This window comes from Monodelphis domestica, chromosome 2 (genome assembly GCF_027887165.1).
Source record: "Monodelphis domestica isolate mMonDom1 chromosome 2, mMonDom1.pri, whole genome shotgun sequence".
NCBI lineage: Eukaryota > Metazoa > Chordata > Mammalia > Didelphimorphia > Didelphidae > Monodelphis > Monodelphis domestica.
In genome coordinates this window covers 129,986,908-130,007,630 of record NC_077228.1, presented here as the reverse complement: position 1 = coordinate 130,007,630, position 20,723 = coordinate 129,986,908, and the positions used below count along the sequence as shown (strand labels likewise).

The window sequence follows — 20,723 nt, the reverse complement described above, 5'->3', positions numbered from 1 at the left end:
AGCCACCTCTTAGAACTTAAGCCCTTGGTCTTGGAGTCTACCCTGCCCCTCCTCCTGCTTTCCCTTCCTTCTTGGCCTAGATAATTACTACCTCCTCTATCTTTTTCCTCCTTCCATTCCAAAATTATCCAATTCCAGAAATCCAAAGTCCATTTTCACTGTTCTTTCCTTTATCCTACATATCACTATTTTCAGTCCAAGTTTCATTTCCTAGTTAGGTTCAACCTAAAGCCTATAGCAGTGATGGCAAGCCTTTTAGAGACAGAGTGCCAGAGACCCCACCCACCCCAGTCCCCAGACTATGTGCCATGCCCCTCCCCCCACTGAATGCTGGGCACACCCTGCCACCCCCCTTACCCTACACAGGAGAGGGAAGAAGCACTACCATTAGACTGCTGGGCAGAGGGGCAGGGATATGAAAATGTAGTCAGGTTTGGTAGAGAGGAAGAGGGCAGCAGCTCCACTCAAGTCCCTCTGCCTTTCTAGTAACTAACTAACAAACTCTGGGAATATGGGGGGAGGGCAGCCATGTGTCCACATAGAGCACTCTGTATGCCATCTTTGGTACCTGTGCCAAAGGTTCACCATTACTGTTCTATAATAGCAAGATGACTTCCCTGGCCTATCCTACTAGATCTACTATTCCTGCTGCCATAATCCTTTGTTAAACTGCATGGCTAAGAATATTTAGTACCTAAAACCCTTTAACATCTAGGGTACCCAGTGGGATTCTAGAAAGAAGGCAAGGACCTCTCAAGTAAAGAGAAGGGTATAGGGGAAATGTTGGGAGAACAAAGGGGCATGAGGAGAAACAAAGATCTTCAAACCTAAGGATTAGTATTGGGGTGGGAGGAATTGAGGGAAGCAACAATATAAAGTAATAGGGAGCTAGATGGAGAACTTTTAGTTTTTAAAGAGTATAAGTATGAATGAAATGTGTGTTTGTATGATTGTGTGTGTATGCAATATTAGGAAGGCAAGAAGAAAGAGGGAGAAAGGAAGAGAAAGAATGACAAGAAGAGAGGAGAGAGAGACACAGCGAGATGGAGAGAGAAAAAGAAAGAGAGAGATGGGGAGAGACAGAGATGGGGAGACAAAAAGAGGTGATGAGAGAGACAGAGACAGAAACAAAGACACAGAGAGAGAGGTGGAGGGTGAGAGTTGGAGAGAAAGAAAGAGACAGGGAGATGGGGAGAGAAAGAGAGACAGAGAAAGAGAGACAGAGATGGGGAGACAGAGTCATGATGAGAGGGAGAGACTGAGACAGAGAGAGATGGAAAGAGAGAGAAACAGAGACAAAGATGGGAAGACAGCGACAGAGAGTTAGAAAGTGAGTCTTAATATATTACATGTACAAAAACATAATAGTCAATGCTGAAAGTTTTTCCCTAATACATTCAGCATTGATTCTGCTATTGGTGAACTTATTAAGTGAAAAAGAGAATATATACAGTTGCAATGACTAGGTAAGGAATAGGATAGAGATCTGATTAATTTGAGGAATTTGATTTTTTTAATTTAGTGTAAGGAATTCCCAAATGAGAAAAACCCTTTACAAAAGCAGGTTGGCAATTTCTCGGCAAGTTGGAGTCTTAGAGAGTCAAGAAGTTAAGTGACTTGCCCAGGGGTGTGGTGGGAAGTAAGCCTACTTTTTCCTGGCTTTGCAGTCCGTTTTTAATCCATTATGCCTTGACCCTTCACTGGAATATAATTATTTAGGTGAACTGTTTATCATTTTGCCTCATTCCCAGGAAATATAATCACATTCTGCATATCATTAAACATGTCAGATTAATTTTGCTGCAAGATTTTTTTTTTTATCCCAACACTGAACTGTTTATGTCTACCAAGTCTCCAGTTTGTTGCTCATCATAGCAGTCATCTGTTTGTGGACCATGACTCAAACTTCAAAACATTAGAAGGAATATCACCTTGGAGAGCACCTCTGTCTGGGCTACAGGCCAGAAACAACTTCTCAGTGATATAGTGGGGGCATAAAAGATAGAAGAAGGGAGAGAAAGCATAAGGGGAAAATAAGCAAGAAAATAAGTTGTAGAATAGAGACAAGTTTCAGCCCCTTCATCACCAAATAATTTCATGTCTGAAAGTCTCTGACTCTATTTTTGCCTAGATTCCACTGTCATTTTTCAGAGGCCTCATTAAGTTGAGTAATGGACAGAAAAGAAAAGTTGACCCCTTTCTCTACCATCTCCCCTTAGAAAAGCTGTTAGAATGGGCAGCTAGATTACTCAGTGGATAAAGAGCCAGACCTGGAGACAGGAGGTCCTGCGTTCAAATTTGACCTCAGACATTTCCCGGCTATATGACCCTAGGCAAGTCACTTAACTCCTATTGCCTAGCCCTTGCTGTTCTTCTGTTTTAGAAGTGATATTAAGACAAAAGGTAAGGTTTTTGAAAAAAGCTGTTAGAAAGGGTGGGGGCAAGGGAAAAACAAACTCTCATCTCACCTGGTAATTCTGAATAAAGGGTTGGAAAATTTCTTTTGATTTTCTTCCCATCATCTGGGTCTCAAACTGAACCAGTCGAAATGTTTCTGATTTTAAGAAGCTGGTGATCCATTGAGCTATTTCATCTCCACAGTCTCTACCCTGAATGTCAACACCAAATACCCTGAGGAAGGGTTACAAGAGAAAACAGAGATTAAAAGGAAGTGGGTGCCCAAAGTGGTTGTCAACATGAAAAAAACATTTTTTTTAACTTTCCAACAAAAAAATGCTGTCCAGTTTCCCTTCTACTATGAATGGCCTAACCAAAACTCATCAAGTCATAACTATCCCAGTCCTTGGCATTATGCCTGTGGGGCAAGGTACCCTTTGCAATTTTTGGTTGAGTTCAGGAGCTTCAAGAGTGTCTTATCCAGTGCTTTGGTATCATGAAGTATTTACTCAACCTCTCTGGTTAAAGTCATCTCCATTGTTTCCCACCACCTCCTCCTCAGACCAAAAATCTTGGAACAACAGTTGATAACTCATGGGTAGCAAGTAGCAGAAGTAAAATGTAAACTGGGTTCCTGGGACTCCAGAGTCAGCATTCTTTCCAATTATTATGCTTCCTCTCAGGTAGTCAGACAGTTCTCCTGGGATATGTCCTGAAGGCTAGAATTCAAAGACTCTTGCCCTAAAAGTCACACCTTTCTACTTATATTTTATTTGCCCCTCCTTTTTTTACAGATGAAGAATCCTTTCCTAATTCTTTACTCATTTCAACATATATTCCTTCTTTTATTGTTTGGAAAAATCCTAGAACTGAAATAAAATTTGGGGAAATTCTAAAAAAGTAAACAGTTCTTATATGAAAAAGTGAAGGCCTTCCTCCTCCCACCCACACCTCAACCTCATGGTGGCAGAGCACAAAGCACCTGCAGTTTTGAATGGCATTGGTAGATGGTTGTGTGCTAGGTATGACCAGATCATTCATATCTGGAGCACTGAGGGTCATTTGGTCATTGTCCCACGTTATGGAGATCAGTACCAGGCGAGGCTCCTGCCTTGCTGTGACCATGTGGCCATCCTCCTTGATCACCAGCCAAAACCTACAGAAACAAAAGAGAAAAATGCCCATCTCATCCTCATTGGCTCTCTGATCCTCTTCTCTTTCATCCTGAAAATATTGGAAGTGTCAGAAGCAGCTAAATGCCAGGATCCCCAACAATGGTTTCTAGAGACTAGCTATGTTCTGTTGATAGGTCTTGGATCTGGATTTAGAGCCAAGAAAACCCAAAGTCTGATTTCCACCTCTGACACAGGTATGTGATCCTGAGAAAGTCATTTAATTTCTCATCTGTAAAATGATGATGTATAAGGTTTCTTCCAGAAGAAGCTAGTTGGCCTGGAGTCAGGAAGATGTGAATTCAAATCTGGTATCAGAAACTTCCTACCTGTGGGATCCTGAGCAAGTCACTTGACCCCCATTGCCTAGCCCATACCATTCTTCTTCCTTGGAACCGATACTAAGTATTGATTCTAAAATGCAAAGTAAGGGTTAAAAAAAAAAAAGGACTCTTCCAGCCCTAAATCTATGATCTGATAAGGTAGGGAGGTAGATAGGGATTTGAGTTTGAGTTAGGAACAGATTCAAACCCTGCCTCAGTCACTTATTACTTGTATAACCCTGGACAAGTCACTTAACCTCTTTTAGCCTGTTTCCTCAACTGTAAAATGCAAATGAGAGCAATAGCACTTACTTCACAAGGTTGTTGTGGATCAGATGAAAAAAAATATGAATAAAGAGCTTCACAAATTTTTACTCTACCCCTTACTATTTGCATGATCTTGGACTAGACCACCTCTAAGATCCCTTCCAGTTCTAAATCTGTGATTCCAATTCTATTCTGCTTAATGTACTTGACCTCCCAAGAGGAATGGTTCATGTGCTTATTCAGCACCCTGAAATTCCCCTCTACTTTGACCTTGCTAAGAAGCAACGCTTTACCAGTACAATTTTGACAGAGAGTTATACTAAGACTCTCAAACTCATGCTCTGGACAGAAAAAAAGTATATAGGCAGATAGATGAATGGGGGATAAATGTGTATATGTACATGTATGTCTATGTGTGTATTGATGTGTACATGCATGTATGTGTACATGTGTTCATGTGCATTTGTGTGTTTTATATATTGTGTGTGTGTATTGCAATGATAATTGTGATGAAGGAGTAATTAACTTAGTTAGAAATGTGTAGTCAGAGAGTTTAACAAGAAGAAGATTTGAGGTACTAGGGTGCTTCAAGAGATTTCTATGGAACCTGATGAGGTCAGAAATAGAGAATTTTAGAGGGTGCCTTGAGGACATCAGTTGAGTAATAGTAGCTCCACTTCTTCTGGGAGAGAGAGTGAGAGGGTGGTTGTTCCCGACTTTCCTCTCAAATTAGCCTTGGAGAGTTAGTGGAAGACTTACAACATCTAAGTTGGATCTAAAGTTAAAGAGCTGTTTGGATCAGAGAACAGGAGAGCTTACTGAGCTGCTATTCAGAGTTCCTCTGAGCCCACCAGAGAACAGCTGCTTGGATAAACAACTTCCAACTCAGATTAGCAGAGCTGATCTTTGGCCGGAGGGAAAGGAGGATCTCTATAATGTTGTTAATATTTTGCTTTTGGAAATAGGTTTAGTAAGATAGAATTATCGTTTAGTTAGTCAGTGTAGCTATAAGAAGGACTACCATTTGGTAATCATCAAAGAATTCCCATGAGGGAAAGATTTGGTGGGAAATCTATATAGAATTATTAGTTAATAAGGAATCCTTTATAAATACATACTTTCCTTACTTCCTTTTACTTTCCCTTTATATAATTATTTAATAGTTACAATAAATAAGTTTTTTTGATAACTGGCCTGAAAAAGATTTTTCTACAACTGCCTGGTGGCCATATTTTTTTAATGGTCAAATTTGAGAACCTGTTCACCCCTGCTACAACTATTGGTATCATCAACATACCAATAACTAATAAGTCAATAACTTTACAACAGTATATACATGTATGTACATGTATGTGTTTGTGTGTACATATATATTAATGTGTATATTCTGTGCATGTGTGTGCATGTCTGTGTGTGTGTATATGTTGCAAAGCAATGAAAGTCATCGGAAGATCTTCATCCTCTTCCAAGCCCTTACATATAGGGTTTGCCATGCTTCTGTCTCTGGCCTCCTTCTCTTGTGCTCCCACCACTCTTTCCCTTGGCAATCCCTTTCATGTTCAGAGCTTCATCCACCACTTCCTTGAAGATGATTCCTCCCATTGATCTCTCTTTTGAGCTCTAGGCTCCCTTTTCTGTCCCCTCTGGTGACAGTCACCATCTTGGGGCAGGCCCTCACCAACTCATACCTGGACTAATGCAATAGTCCACTGTTTGGTTGGCATATCACAAGTTTCTCTCCATTCCTATCCATCCTCCATTCAGCCTCCAAAGTGATTTTCCCAAAGCACAAGTCCAACCATGTCACACTGCCCCCTACTCAAAAGATTCCAGTGGCTCTCCATCACCTCCAAGGCCAAATCCTCTGCTAATCAAAGTCTTTTAAAGCCTAGGTACCCCTCCACCCACACACTTTCCAGTCTTCTTACACCACCCACATACTCTAACCCAATGACACTGAAATTCTTGGTGATCCTCAAACAAGATATTTCATGTCCTAATATGGGGCATTTTTACTAGCTGGCTCCGTTCCTGGAATGCTTTTCCTTGTCATCAACAACCCCTGGGTTCCTTCAGGCCCCAGATAAAATAACACCTTCTGCAAGAAACCTTTCCCAATTAATTCCAGTGCCTCTTCTCTCTTAGTTATTTTTAACTTATCCTGTACAAAACCTGTTTGTACATAGTTGTTTCCATATTTATTATCTCTCTCCTCCCCCCTCCAATTGACTGTGAACTCCTCGAAGACAATAACTATTTGTTTGTTTTTTAAACCCAGGATTTAGAGCAGTACTGAAAAATAGGAGATATCTAATAAATGTTTATAGACTGACTGGTTACAGGATATTCTCTCCACTTGGATATCCAATGATCACCTCAAATTCAATATGTCTGAAACTAAGCTCATTGTCTTTCTCCTAGACCTGTTCCTTCTTCTGATTTCCCTATTTGTATAGAAACATTTTTTTATCCTGTTTCTTGTGTTTATAACCTTAGGGTTATCTTTTATTCATCTCTTTTTCCTCTCAGGGCCAGGCAGTTATCAGGTCTTATTGAATCCAGTTGCAGACCCCTGGAATCCATCCCGTCCTCTCTGTTCTCTACTGCTACTAACCTAGTACAGGTCTTCCTTACTACCTGCTGCCAGAGAGATCTTTCAACATCCACCCTTTCTGACTCCAATCCCAAATAATATTTCCTATAGATAGGAATGGTCATGTCACTCTTCTACTCAAAATCTTCAGTGTCTCCATATTGTCTCCTAAATAAACTTCAGACTTCTAGATGGGTTGCTTTCCAGCTCTAGGAATCTATGATATCTAAGGCTCCGCATAATCTACTACAACTCTCTCTTTCTGTGTTCCCATCTATTGCTTTCGTGAGTGAAACCAGAAAGCTATCTTCCCCACAAATATATACTGTATTTTTTTAAGTCCCTAACAACATCTACAATAATATTAATGATCATGGTGATGACTCGCATTTATAGTCCTTTAAGGTTTACAAAGCATTTTATAGATATTGTTTCACTTTATCCTCACAACAACCTTGGGATATAGCATCTATTATGATAATGTATTCTATAACTGAGAAAACTGAGGCATATAGAGGTTAAGTGACTCGCCTGGGATCACACAGCTAGGAAGTATATGATGCCAAATTTTAACTCAGGTCTTTGTGACTTCATGCTCTATTACCCATTGTATTTCCTAGCTGTCCTTCCATGCACTTGTTGAGGCTTTTAATAGTAAAAATTCATTTCTATATAGCATTTTACATACCTTATCTCATTTGCTCCTCGAAACAATCCCTGGAGATAAGTATATTACTACAAACCAGATCTGGATGCCTAGAATTCCAAAAAGGAGTTAAAACACTGGTTGGCTATGACCTAGTTCCAGAACTTAAAATCATTGATACTGCTTCAAGGGCATGCAGACAGTCAGATGATTCTACTAGTAGAGTTTCCATTCTAGAAGCAGAAGCAGGACCTCTTGAAGAAGTCTACTCATGTGTTATTAAGGAATTTAGACCAACTTTCAATAAACTGGAATCAGGAAAGGCAGAGGAATTTGAGCCTGGCCAAAACATAAACACTTGTGAATGGGGTTCCTAAGGATTGATTAATAATGCCACTTTATTATACACATTTACCTGGAGATGCTGATGATAGAATATTATTTGAACCTATTTTTCTTGAATGAGTCACAGTCTGAATAATACTTACTCGGACCTTAATAAAAGGGAAACAGTTTTAACTTGGCATAAAAAAATTCAAATTTCACCTGATTAAAATAGTGTTATTTCAATTGTACCATATTGTTTCTAGACTAGAAGGGTCCCCTTTTCCTCTTTTCATTTTTAATACTCAAACTAAATTGCACTTCATGAGACCTTTTCTGATTCCCCCATTAGTATTGACCTTCCTCCTCAGACAACACATAGCCCTTGCTTTGCTACTTAATGAAACACTCATTTTTTAATATTGTATATTACATTTCTTTATTGGTTTCATTCCTATACTGTACTATAAATTACATGAGGCCACGAGTTAGACAGCACAGTGGATAGAGCATTGACCCTGGAGTCAGGAATATTTGAATTCAAATCTAACATTGAACACTTATTGTGTGACCCTAAGCCAGTCACTTAACTTCTAGTTCCTCAACTATAAAATGGAGATAATAATGGTACCTATGTGGAAGGGCTACTGTCAGGACCAAATGAGATAATATTTGTAAAAAAGCTCTCAGCACGGTGCCTGGCACATAATAGGCACCATATAAAGGCTTATTTCCTTTTTCCCAAAGAGAAAGTCTATCTAAACTTTATGTCCACCCCCACCCACCCACCCATTGCCCAATATAGTACTCTGCATATAATAGTTTCATCCTCAGAAACTAATTACTATTACTGCTGGCTGCAGAAGATTAAGGGTGTCTGATATCTTGAAAATTTTAAAAATTAATTGAATTATTTTGTTACTGTCTATACTGTTTTGTGGAGTAATAAAGAAAAAAATGGAAAGCATTAAGTATATATACAATATAGATTTTTATTTTAAAATTTTTATTATATTATTATTAAAATGATTTATTAATCGTTCTTTTAACCCTTCCATGGGGAGACGTGGATAGGTTGATGGACCACCTCTTAATTAGCTATGAACCATTAAAGATGTTTTGGGATGGTCAAAGGAGGACTGAATAATGAACTCTTAAAAATCTACTTATTAAACTGCCTGATCCAGCTCTGTTCATCCCTAATACCAAGAGGGCCATGGAAACATATCACTTGATCAGTTATGAGGCTGACCTAACCAATAATATATTGACATAATCAATAAAACTATATTAATATCCCAAAATCAACCTCTTGAGATAATTTTAATTATAACAGATAGACAGACTGTGTGTGTGTGTTGCCTTCATAATTCTATTCAAGGATAAAAACAAAAGATAAAAAGACATAATTTCTATGATATCCCAACTGTAACATAAGGTAATAAACAGGTAATAATATTTGTCACCTTTTGCTCAGGTAATAGCCTCTATCACCCACTTCAAAGTTCAATTGCCCAATAAATTAATAGCTATTGCCATTCTTCCATATTTGGAAAGAATAGTGTGGGGTTACTCAAGTCCACATTAAGAGAAACTAGAATGTAGCCATAATCTGTAACAGTTTACAGCATATTTGTTTCAAATTTTTTAAATTGTTTCACATTTGAAACATTATTCTAGTTTTATTTAAAAGTATGGTGCCTTTGTACCAAGGACACTGTGTAATAATTTTGTTCCCCATACCACAATAAAGATATGATAGGGCTATAGAATATTAATAAAAAGGCAAATGATTGTGGGAAGGGAAGAAATGGGGATGCTTGATAAACTAAAAATATATCCGTTCCTCAGTCTACAAAGGTAAAAATTTTACTTTACAATAATAACAAATCACATTTATATAGGCTGTAAGTTTGTTTAGGGTTTTCATAACCCTTATCTACCATTTTAGAATCAATACTGTGTCCTGGTTCCAAGGTAGAAAAGTGGTAAGAGCTAGACAATGGGGGCCAAGTGGCTTGCCCAGAGTTACATAGATAGGAAGTGTCTGAGGCCAGATTTGAACCCAGGATATCCCATCTCTAAGTCTGGCTCTCTATCCACTGAGTCACCTAGCTATCCATCTCACAGCATTTTTGTAGCAACCTGTTCCCACCAATAAGGAGAAGCTAAAAGTAGATGATACTTATATTACCCTGAAAAGATAATAAAATACTTTATAGTTGTATTTGATCTTCAAAAATTCTTATGAGCTAGGTATTAAAGATATCATTATCTTCATTTTATGGATAAGGAAATAGTCTCAGAGTGGTTAAATATTTGCTCATAGACATGCAACTAGCAAGGGTCAAAGGTGAAATTCAAATTCCAGTCTCTCCTGACTCCAGGGCCAATGCTTATTCCACTATTCCAAACTCTCTCCCCCTGTGCACCTTACCACTCCATGTAGAAGAAGTAGAAAAGGCACTGAAGATGATGGCAGGAAAAGAATCTAGACTTGACTAAATATTCTGTGTTACAGACAACATATTTTTTAAATCATTGAGGAATCAATTTAAATAAAGTCAAAGAGGAAAATAGAAAACATTTGAAAAAGAAGAAACTATAGTTTATTTATGAAGTAATTAAGAAGATGCCAAAACCTACCAATTCATATGCCACCATTCTTATCTCTATGAGATCTTTTTTTAAATGATGTATGTGTGTGTGTGTGTGTGTGTGTGTGTGTGTGTGTGCGCGTGTGTGTGAAGGGAATCCTTGATGAAAACGTGAGAGAGCTACGGACAGATTTTTTTCAGACCATTTTCTATATGAGACCATAACATCACAATTGACTAAGAGGTGTGGAGAATACATGATTCTACTATGCTGGTGGTTTGATGAAAATAGTGGTACTCTTGACTGGTAGAGAGAAAATGTAGCTTTATGGACACATACCTTCCAGCAAGATGTCATCATACATACATACATATATATGTACACACACACACACATATATATATGAATGGGACTATTACTATAACAAATATTGTTATTCATATTTTTAGTATTATTATTGATTACAAAGAATGGTTTCCTAGATAGCCATATTTAGAAATGTAGATGGATAACTCCTTGTCTGGCACTTTACAATAGGGATACTTTTTGTTTTGTAAAAATAATAGGTAAAAACTCTAAAAATAATGGCTTAATGAATTAATTATGGATATAAACTAATTAGATACTCTGCTTGTTGTGCTTACAAAGTATCTCCAGTTTATAAGTGAAGCTCATAAATGAACTTCTCTCCAGGGTCAGACACAAGAACACTAAGGAGTCTCTTGTTATACAAAAATAAATTATTTATTGAGAATATAAGGATATAAAAGGATTTCTAACTCTAAAGGATTCTAACTCCACCCAAATAAAACTTCCTGGTTCTGCAAGGAACCGCTTTTCCTATTTACATAGGCTATACTGATCCTTCCTGATCTGACTAATGCAAATTTTCCCTATTCTACAATAAATTAAAATTATTATCCTTATAAGTATACAATTCTTAACTTTGTCTCCAAGTTATTAAAATAACAAAGGTCACCTGGCTGGGCTTCAGCAAGAACCAAGTTAGGACTCTGAGCCTTAGCAGACTCAGAGTCCAAAACAAAGACCGGGTCTTTCTTTGGTCTTCTCAGAGATGAAATAATCTATGAAATAGCAATAGACAGTCACTAGTGTTTCCCAAAATGGAAAAAGGAAATCACTTAGCTCCTTCAGGTTTTTTCTCTCTTTTCCTTCTACCTTCAGACAGTGAGGAGAGAGAGAAAATAAGATGTCACCTGCTCCCTGCACTCAAAGAGAGAGCCCTCCACTCCCCGAGACTGACTGCCACAGAAAACCTGTTACACCTCCCCCACACATGGTCAACATTTAAAACTGACACTCTGTCTCAGATCTATTTCAAACTCCAATTCTTTCTCAATCCAGCTTCTCTACTTCTTATCTCTAAACTAATATAACAAGACTTAATTTCTAATATCATCACTATAATTTAGGGGTTGGAAAATATGGCACCAAATACCCTTCCAACTCTCAAATCCTGAGATGTGAAAACAAAAAACATCAATAAGAAATAAATTTAAAATAATGTATACAAGAAAAACCAACCAGCTGAATAAAGAATGCCTATTGGGAAAAATATGACAAGAACTTGAATTAGTCAGTCCATTTAGCCCATCAATACATATATCCTAGACATGTACTACAGTAGAAGAACATTAACCTAGGTCCAGAATTGATTGGAAGGAAGATAGTGAACAGGATTGCATTTGAGAAACTTCTGTTATTGACACTTTCAAATTGCTAACTGGAAAAAAATCTACTTTTTTCTTTAACATCATTATTTTTGTGATGATGATGTGTGTTTATAAACCATAGAACACCAAAATTCCCAGAGAATTAAAGTTATAAAAGAACCAAAGAGTTAGCTGGAAACATTATTAACACTTATTTATCCCATTTTATCCTTTATGTGTTTATCATCATCTAGGAAATTCAGAATTAAAAAGGTGGGGAGTCAATCATGTAAATAGATGACAGTGACTTGATGCAGTAGACAGCTGTTTGTAGAATACATATTACTAGAATATTTGTGGTGCTTTGTTCTCTCATTTGATATCTATCCTAGTCCATCTAACAGTTATTGCAGAAAAGAGGAAAAAGTTTTAATTGTTATCTAATTGCCCTGCAAAACATCCTTCTACTACAGAGAATGTTTATCTCAGGGCAGCAAAAACTGGAGGCAAAAAAGAATCTCTGGGGCCAGAAATATTTCTGTGTGGCTCATTATAATGAATCAATGGGCAATAATTGCAGCATTTTCTCAAGGAAATGAAAGCTTAAAGTTATTGACTAAAGCTAGATAGTAAATGAAATGAAAATGTTTTGAAGACCCTACTAAGTGACATCTGCTGTCAAAGAGAAGCTTCTTCAGGAGATGGAAAGAATGCTCCAACCAGCAATTAGTTACAAAGCGTAAAACAGTTGGGGCTGGCTGAGTGGCTCAATGGTTTGAGAGCTAGGCCCAGAGATGGGAGGTCCTGGGTTCAAATATGACCTCCAACACTTCCTAACTCCACTGCCTAGCCCCTTATCACTCTTCTGCCTTGGAACCAATACAAGTATTGATTCTAAGACAGAAAGTAAGGGTTTAAAAAAAAGATAAAACAATTAACTTGGATTACATGAAACTAAAAATCTTCAACACAGACAACATTAATGTCTCTAGAATAAGAAATAAAATGGTCGAAAGGGAAAAATCTTTACTTTAAATATCTTCTCCACAGCTCTGATATCCAAGATATGTAAATAATTACTAAATATACATAAGAATAATAGCCATCTCCAATAGATAATTGGTCAAAGGGTGAACAAATAGTTTTCAAAAAAAAAGAATTACAAAGAATTTAAAACCACATGAAAGAATATACTTTCACTAATAAAAGAAGTGAAGATCAAAACAACCCTAAGGTTTCATTTTTAGCTTCACCCTGCAAATTAGCAAAAAATGGTTCTCCAAAAGGCAATCATCAATATTAAAGAGGTTGTGGAAGGATAAACATATTAATGCAGTATTGGTGGAGCAGTGGAATGTTATAACCATTGTTTAAAAAAAAAAACAACTTATAACTCTGTATTGGTTCCAAGGCAGAAGAGTGGTAGGGGCTAGGCAATGGGGGTTAAGTGACTCACCCAGGGTCACAAAGCTAGGAAGTATCTGAGGTCAATCCACTGAGCCACCCACCTGCTTCTGTGTTACAACCATTTTAGTAAGCAATCTGGAATTAGGCAAATAAAGTGACTAAAATGTCTATATCCTTTGGTCCTAGACTCCAATATTGGGTTTATACCCCAAGGAAGCCATCAATTAAAAAAAGTCCAAATATTTATAGCAGCCCTTTTTAAAACAGTAAAGAATTTGATACAAAGTAGATGCCCATCAATTGTGTAATTGCTAAACAAACTGTTGCATATGAATGTAATGAAATATAATTGAGGTGGTAAAAAATGATGAATGAATACACAGATACATGGCAACATCTCCAGAAACTAATGCAAAGTGAAGCAAGCAGAGCCAAGAAAACAACATACATAGTAACTACAATGTAAATGGAAAGAATGACATATCAAAAAATCAGAAGTGAATGTTAACAAAATTAGAAAAAAATAAGTATGACTTAAAGAGATATGAGAGGATACTCCTAACTCACCCCTCCCTTCATGGAGGTGGGAAGGCTACAGGTGTTACATATTGCACCCACAAATTCAGGCTTTTTCAACATATCCATCAGTTGTGTTGATTTTTTTCCTCTTTCTAAAAAATATTATTTGTTATTAGGAATGGCTTTGGAAAGAAGAGTGGGAAGGATACTTGGGATAAGTATGATGGTAAAAGAAATTGAAGATATCAATAAAAACTTATTTTTTAAAAAGAAAAAATTCTGTCACGCTACTGGTTATTTTTGTTTTGTCTTATTAAGGTGGTTATTGTCTTGAAAGTGGCTCAGCTGGAACTAATATCCTCTCTTTGGGGATTAAAGATAGACATGAGAAGCCCACCTTCCATTACTTAGTCATTGGCTCCTCAACAGCAGTCTGGGCACCTTTATGTATATAATATACCCATCTACCTTGAAGCACCCAGCAGAGAAGTGAATGAACAGTTTGGACAATGAACAGTAGGCAAATAATTATCAGTCACAGGGAGACTGACTTGAGAGATCAATTTGTAATCCTCTGCAATCTCTTATAGCACCCCAGCTAAACTATTTGAGTATATCAATACCCTATGGTGGAGTGGAAAAAAGTACAAAATTATGAGTCTGAGTACCTGGGTTTGAATACCAGTTCTGCCATTAATTGGCTTTATGACCTTGGCTAAATCACTTTTCTTCTTAAATGTCTCAGTTTCCTCATCAACCAATAAACACTTAATATGTGCTGAAGACTTCAATAAATTTTACTACCGTACAGGTTTTATTCTTCTGTATGTGAGTATTCAAAGGTCCTTTTATACACACACTTCCACCATCTCCTGTAGGCTATGTGTTACAAAATAATATTAAGGGGTGCAGCTAGGTGGCTCAATGGAGAGTGCCAGACCTGGGGGTGGGGGGGAGGGACGGAATCTGGATTAGAATTTGGTCAGACACTTCCTAGGGTTGTGATCCGGGCAAGTCACAACCCAGTTTGCCTGCTCTTGCCCTTCTGTCTTAGAAAATAAGTTGCAAACCAGATGTTTGGTCTGCATTAATAGATGGAATTCTCCCTCATCTGGGAGATCAGTATATCAATAAAACCATAGGTCCCACGATTATTCCCTATTGGAATAACACTCTGGTCTGAAGTCTCTGAAAATCTGGATCAGTCCCTTTCACTTCCCAATGTCTGACAATGAAATCATTTTATATCTTTTTTACCAAAGATATGCCCACTTTCTGAGAGAAACGGAGGTCAAAGCTTAAGAACTCTAAACCGTGTTACATAGTGATAATACTCTCTAGAATTGCTGTTGACTGACCCAAGCTATGCCCCAAAGTGCACTTAGGTGGCCGTCGATGTTTCTTCTGCTGATAGGTCGGCATCAGGAACCCAGGACCTTAAAGAACCCGACAGAGCAGGCAAGAACACAGTCCGGGATGACCAGAGCTACTGATTTGCCTCCTCCCATCTTCTTCCGGGTAAAAGGAGTCCCGGGATTCCCCCTCGCCCTGGCACCCCAACACCAGTTCTCTCCTCTAGAACTCTACAATCCCTCCTGCCACCTGACAATCTTGGGATTGGAGCTGCACTGGGGGCCGAATGTTACCTGTCCCTCAGGCTGCCGCTACGTAGGCCCATTTCGGTGCAATCAGCCTCGTTCACAGACACCCCCTTGCAAGACTTGATGGGGTAGATCCAGATCTGGGCTACCGTGCCCACTTGCTGCAGCCGCCGGTGTCGCCGCCGCCGCCATCTCCGACCCCTAGTGCTCCAGGCAGCGGCCCCCAGCGCCGCCACGGCAGCCAGTCCCAGAGCGGCCGCCCCAAACAAGGCCGCCCTGGGCTGCGACGAGGCTGGAAGCGCAAAGCGGAGGCGAGTCAGAGCCGAAGAGGCCGCGGCGCCCATTGCTGATACTAGACAGCCAAAGACTGCGTGCGTAGCGGACGCTGCTTGCCAGTGGCTGGTACAGACACCTCAGAGGAGGGCACTAACTCGCAGCAATGTAGGGCAGGAGGGGCCAGAGCTTCACGCCTCACAGAGTCCCTTGCAACCTTTTTCTGGAGGGGCGGGGAGCAGACGTGGGATGAGGTTGGGGTGTGGGGGGGAATGTGTGTGGGGGGGGGTGGTACAGATATGCAGACACATACAGAGCTTCCCAAACTTAAGATAGATTTTGATTTAAAACGAAATTAAAGTGTTAGAGGGCACCTAAGTATTTGGTGTTTAGTACTCTGCTTAGTGAGCATATTTGTTAAGCTTACAAAGGGAAACTTTTTATAAACATTAAAATCTTACCTACATAAGTCATTACTAATCTTATTGAACTTTAACTATTGTACTCTTTGGATGCCAGTTTTCGCCTAGGATGAATACCGTATAGTCCCAAACAAATGTGCACATTAAATAAGCTCCAGTTTATTGCCTCAGATATTAAAGAATCTCTAAGTAACGAAAAGCACTAAATTTCCGCATACTTTCCACCAAACTCATCCCAACTGCCAGGCAAATGCTTTTTCTAATACACACCTAGAAAATGGATATTACGCTATTACCGCCCCCCGCCCCAACCCGGTTTTCATTTTTCCGCTAGGGTCGCAGAGACTTTCCATTCTCTGAGGGTCTTAATGATCCACTCGTCCCCAAACTCACTCTCACCTCCATCTGCATCCCCATTCCCATCTCTGTGTCCACTCCCATCCCCAACCTCATTCTCACTGATGTACCGCCTCCTATCTTGGTCCCAAAAAGTCAGTAATACACTCTTCCATTCACATCCATTAGAATGATCAAAAGATTAAGTTGGAGTATATTTTAGAGATCATCTGCTCGAACGCCTTAATTATACAGATAAGGAAACTAGAACCTTGGGATATGAAGTGATTTGTCCAAAATCTCAGAACAAATAAGTAGTCATGTATGGATTCGAACCCAAGCCTTCTGACTCTTGTCTATAGTCCTTTGTCACTCATTGTGAGTGGAGGGAAAACGAACAGAGATTCAAGAGAAATAGTTTCTACTGTATTTTATCACACCAGTCTTAGGACCGTGAGCAAAATATTTCCACTCGGGAAGGTGTGTTTCTTCAACTATAAAATTAGGAACTTGACTAGATCTCTAAAATTCCTTATGGTTCTAACTTGTGCGCTTATGGGGGGGGGGGTGCATAAATAGTTAGCTCCCACCCCCACAAAAGGGAACAGTTACAGAACTATTTTACCAAGATTCACGTTTTTTCAACTCTCTCTCTCTCTCTCTCTCTCTCTCTCTCTCTCTCTCTCTCTCTCTCTCTCTCTCTCTCTCTCTCTCTCTCTCTCTCTCTCTCTCTCTCCCTCCCTCCCTCCCTCCCTCCCTCCCTCCCTCTCCCTCTCCCTCTCCCTCTCCCTCCCTCCCTCCCTCTCCCTCTCCCTCTCCCTCTCCCTCTCTCCCTCTCTCCCTCTCCGCCTCAGCTTTGAAGGAATTGTCCTCTTTTAAAATGTTGTCTCTGGGCTACCTGAAAACTTTGATACTGAAAATTACAGGCTCGAATGGGAAGCAATCACCTTTCAGCCCTGCTATTGGCTGGTTCCTGTCCCTCCCTTCTATGTTGAAATCACCCCGCCTCTAATAAATAGAAATAAGTCCAGATACTTTGACCAAAGGACTTTATAATACCAAAGTGTGAGGGAAAACCAGGACTGGATTTCCCAAAAGTTGTGCTTTGCACCACTTAACTATTCCTTTGCATCTTCCTGTTTATTTCCTACAATTAAACTACCTTATGCTGAGACATGATGTAAATAAAGTGCTAGAAAAGACCAAGGCTGAAGTACTGCCTATACTCTGTAACCCTGGGGAAATCATCTCACTCCTCAGTGCCCCTGACAACTCTCTAAGAGTATAAAATGCAAGATGTTGCTGATCTGCATTGGTGGAGAGAATTTTCTTACTAGGAGTTCCCTAAATGGATGAAATCACAAAGAGGGAAAGGCATCTTTTATTGCCTCTAAGAAAAAAATAAAAACTCCTTTGATACTTATAGGGCTTTTTGTTTGTTTCCAATCTGGCTAGAACCTATAATTCTGATTTTAGCCAATAAATCAACATTTATTAAGTACTTACTCTGTGCCAGGCACTATGCTAAGGACTGGTGACATAAAAAAGAGGCAAAAGACACCCCCTGCATTCAAACACCTTGTACCATACTCTAATGGGAGAGATGACAGGCAAATAAATATACAAAGCAAGTTATACAGTATACAGGATAAAAAGAAAATAATTAAAAGAGGAAAGGGAGTGGAATGAAAGGGAGTCAGAGAAAGTTTCTTATAGAAGATAAAAATTTAGTTGAGACTTAAAGTAAGCCAGGGTAGTGAGTAGTTGGAGCAGAGATGGGAAAGCATTCCAAGCATAAGGGACTCTCTGTGTGACCTTGTAGTAAAAATGGGAATTGAGGGCATATTTAGGTGTCAACTCCCAACATGCACAAGTGTGAAATTGCATTGTGTATGCTTGTGACCTTGCTGTGTACAAAAATTCTACAACTTTTAAGAAGAAGTCCTTTAATAGGAATACTGTATGATGTTCAACTGTGAAAACTTGGTTCCTTTCAGCAATGGAAGGAAGGAAGGAAGGAAGGAAGGAAGGAAGGAAGGAAGGAAGGAAGGAAGGAAGGAAGGAAGGAAGGAAGGAAGGAAGGAAGGAAGGAAGGAAGGAAGAAAAAAGAAAAAGAGAAAAAGGAAGAAATTCTTTTCAATGAAAGTGTTTTTGGTTAAAGGTCAGGTTAAGCTATATTGTTATGTGTTTTTAAACTCTTAGCCTGTCTGTTATATATTTCAAAGAACCTAAAGACAAGAACAGGATTTATACCAGGGGTCCTAAGAGTCTTAGTGCATTTTAAAGCTTAATCTTAAACTTTAAAATGCACTAAGATTTTTGGTTCACCCCATATCTAGTGGTCTAATTAGTAAAGGTATTTATTGAACTTACAGAGCAAAGTATTATCTAAACATTAAAGCCTTAAATACATTCATTTTTTTTCTTATTGTACTCTTTGGATGCCAACTTAGGACTAGGAGGACTAATATGACAAATTCATAGTTGATAGTCACATAATTATCACATTTTGCTTATAAATCTGTGTAGAAGTAATTATCATTTATTTTGAAATCCCATAAGTGTTTATTTATCTGCATCTAGATACTTAGGTAGCTAGATGGTAACCTGGATACCATATTGGGACTGAAGTCAGGAAGATCTAAATTAAAATTCATCCTCAGCTAGTTAACAGCTGTGTGACTTTAACTTCTATTTGCCTCAGTTGTAATTTAATTCCTATTTGCCTCAGTTTCCTCAACTATAAAATGAAGATCCACCCAGGATTGTGGTGAGTATAAAACGAGAAAATATTTATAAAAGTACTTAGCACAGTGCCTGGAAAATGGTAGTGGCTTAATAAATTTTATTCCTTCCTCTCTGAAGCTTGATTTCTTCAAATGTAAAATGAAAGAGTTATATGCTGATTTCCAAAGTCTATTTCAGTTATAAATCTATGATCCTATGAACTTAGTATCTTTATCATGTTCTTCAGTCTTTTGGAAAAAGGCATATTTTCTATTAGTTTGCCTATTTGTATCATTCTTCCTCTTTTCTTCATCTTTACTTATCTACTGACTGCTTTTGTGCTATTTATAAACCAGTTCACATCTTCTTCATCCCTTTATTTAAAAAAAGGAAAGCAAACTTTTCCTCCAGCTGTCATCTCAAGCTATCACTTTATTTCTATCCTCCCTTCACAAACACACAGAGAAACATAGAATATATTATCTACAATTGCTCTCCCATTCATTTTGCAGCCCTTTTGCCATCTGATTTCTGACCTTACCATTCAACTAAAAGTGCTCCCTTCACAGAAACTGACCATATAATAGGGCACAAAACTCAGAACTAAATGTAGAAAAGCAGAATTATTAAATTTTCAGATCATAATATAATTAAAAAATTACATTCAATAAAAGTCAGCAAAAAAGACTAGAAATGAATTGTAACTAAATAATCTTATCCTAAAGAACAAATGAGTCAAAGAACAAATCATAAGAAATAATCAATAATTTCATTAAAGGAAACAAAAAGGAGACAACATTTCAAAATTTATGAGATGAAGCCAAAGCTGTATTTAGGGAGAAATTTATATCTCCAAATGCTTACACCAATAAAATAGAGAAAGAGTAGATCAATATATTGGGCATGTAACTAAAAAAACATAACAGAAAAATAACAAATTAAGAGTCCCTAATTAAAAACCAAATTAGAAATCCTGAAAATCAAAGGAGGGATGAGTAAATATGAAAGTAAGAAAACCATTGAACTAATATATAAGGCAAGGAGCTGCTTTTATGAACAAAATAAACAAAATAGATTTTGACCAACTATATGTCAGTAAGTCTGACAATGTAAGCAAAATAGATGAATATTTACAAAAATATAAACTACCCAGATTAATAAAAGAAGAAACAGAATACTTAAACAACTCCATTGCAGAAAAATAAATCAAACAAACCATTAAAGAACTCCCTAAGAAAAGGGCCTGAGGGCCAGATGGATTCACAAGTGAATTTTACAAAATATTGAAAGAACAATTAACTCTAATACTATAAAAACTATTTGAAAAAATAGAGGAAGAAGGAATTCTTCCAATTGCTTTATGACACAAATATGATCCTGATATCTAAACCAGGAATAACTAAAACAGAGAAAGAAAACTACAGACCAATCTTCCTAATGAACAT

General features: G+C 38.2%; 1 protein-coding gene across 2 annotated transcripts in view; it reads right to left on the bottom strand.

The window, feature by feature from the left end:
• The window catches only part of MTARC2 (mitochondrial amidoxime reducing component 2), a 39,952-nt gene extending 23,886 nt beyond the window's left edge, over positions 1-16,066 (bottom strand). For both annotated transcript variants that reach the window (XM_007481425.3, XM_056815964.1), the window contains exons 1-3: positions 15,566-16,066; positions 3,380-3,553; positions 2,469-2,631 (exon numbers count right to left, since the gene is read on the bottom strand). In XM_007481425.3, coding sequence (XP_007481487.1) covers positions 2,469-2,631; positions 3,380-3,553; positions 15,566-15,864 — 636 coding nt within the window. In that variant the 5' untranslated portion in view covers positions 15,865-16,066. The remainder of the gene's footprint in view (positions 1-2,468; positions 2,632-3,379; positions 3,554-15,565) is intronic.
• Positions 16,067-20,723: the final 4,657 nt, after the last annotated feature.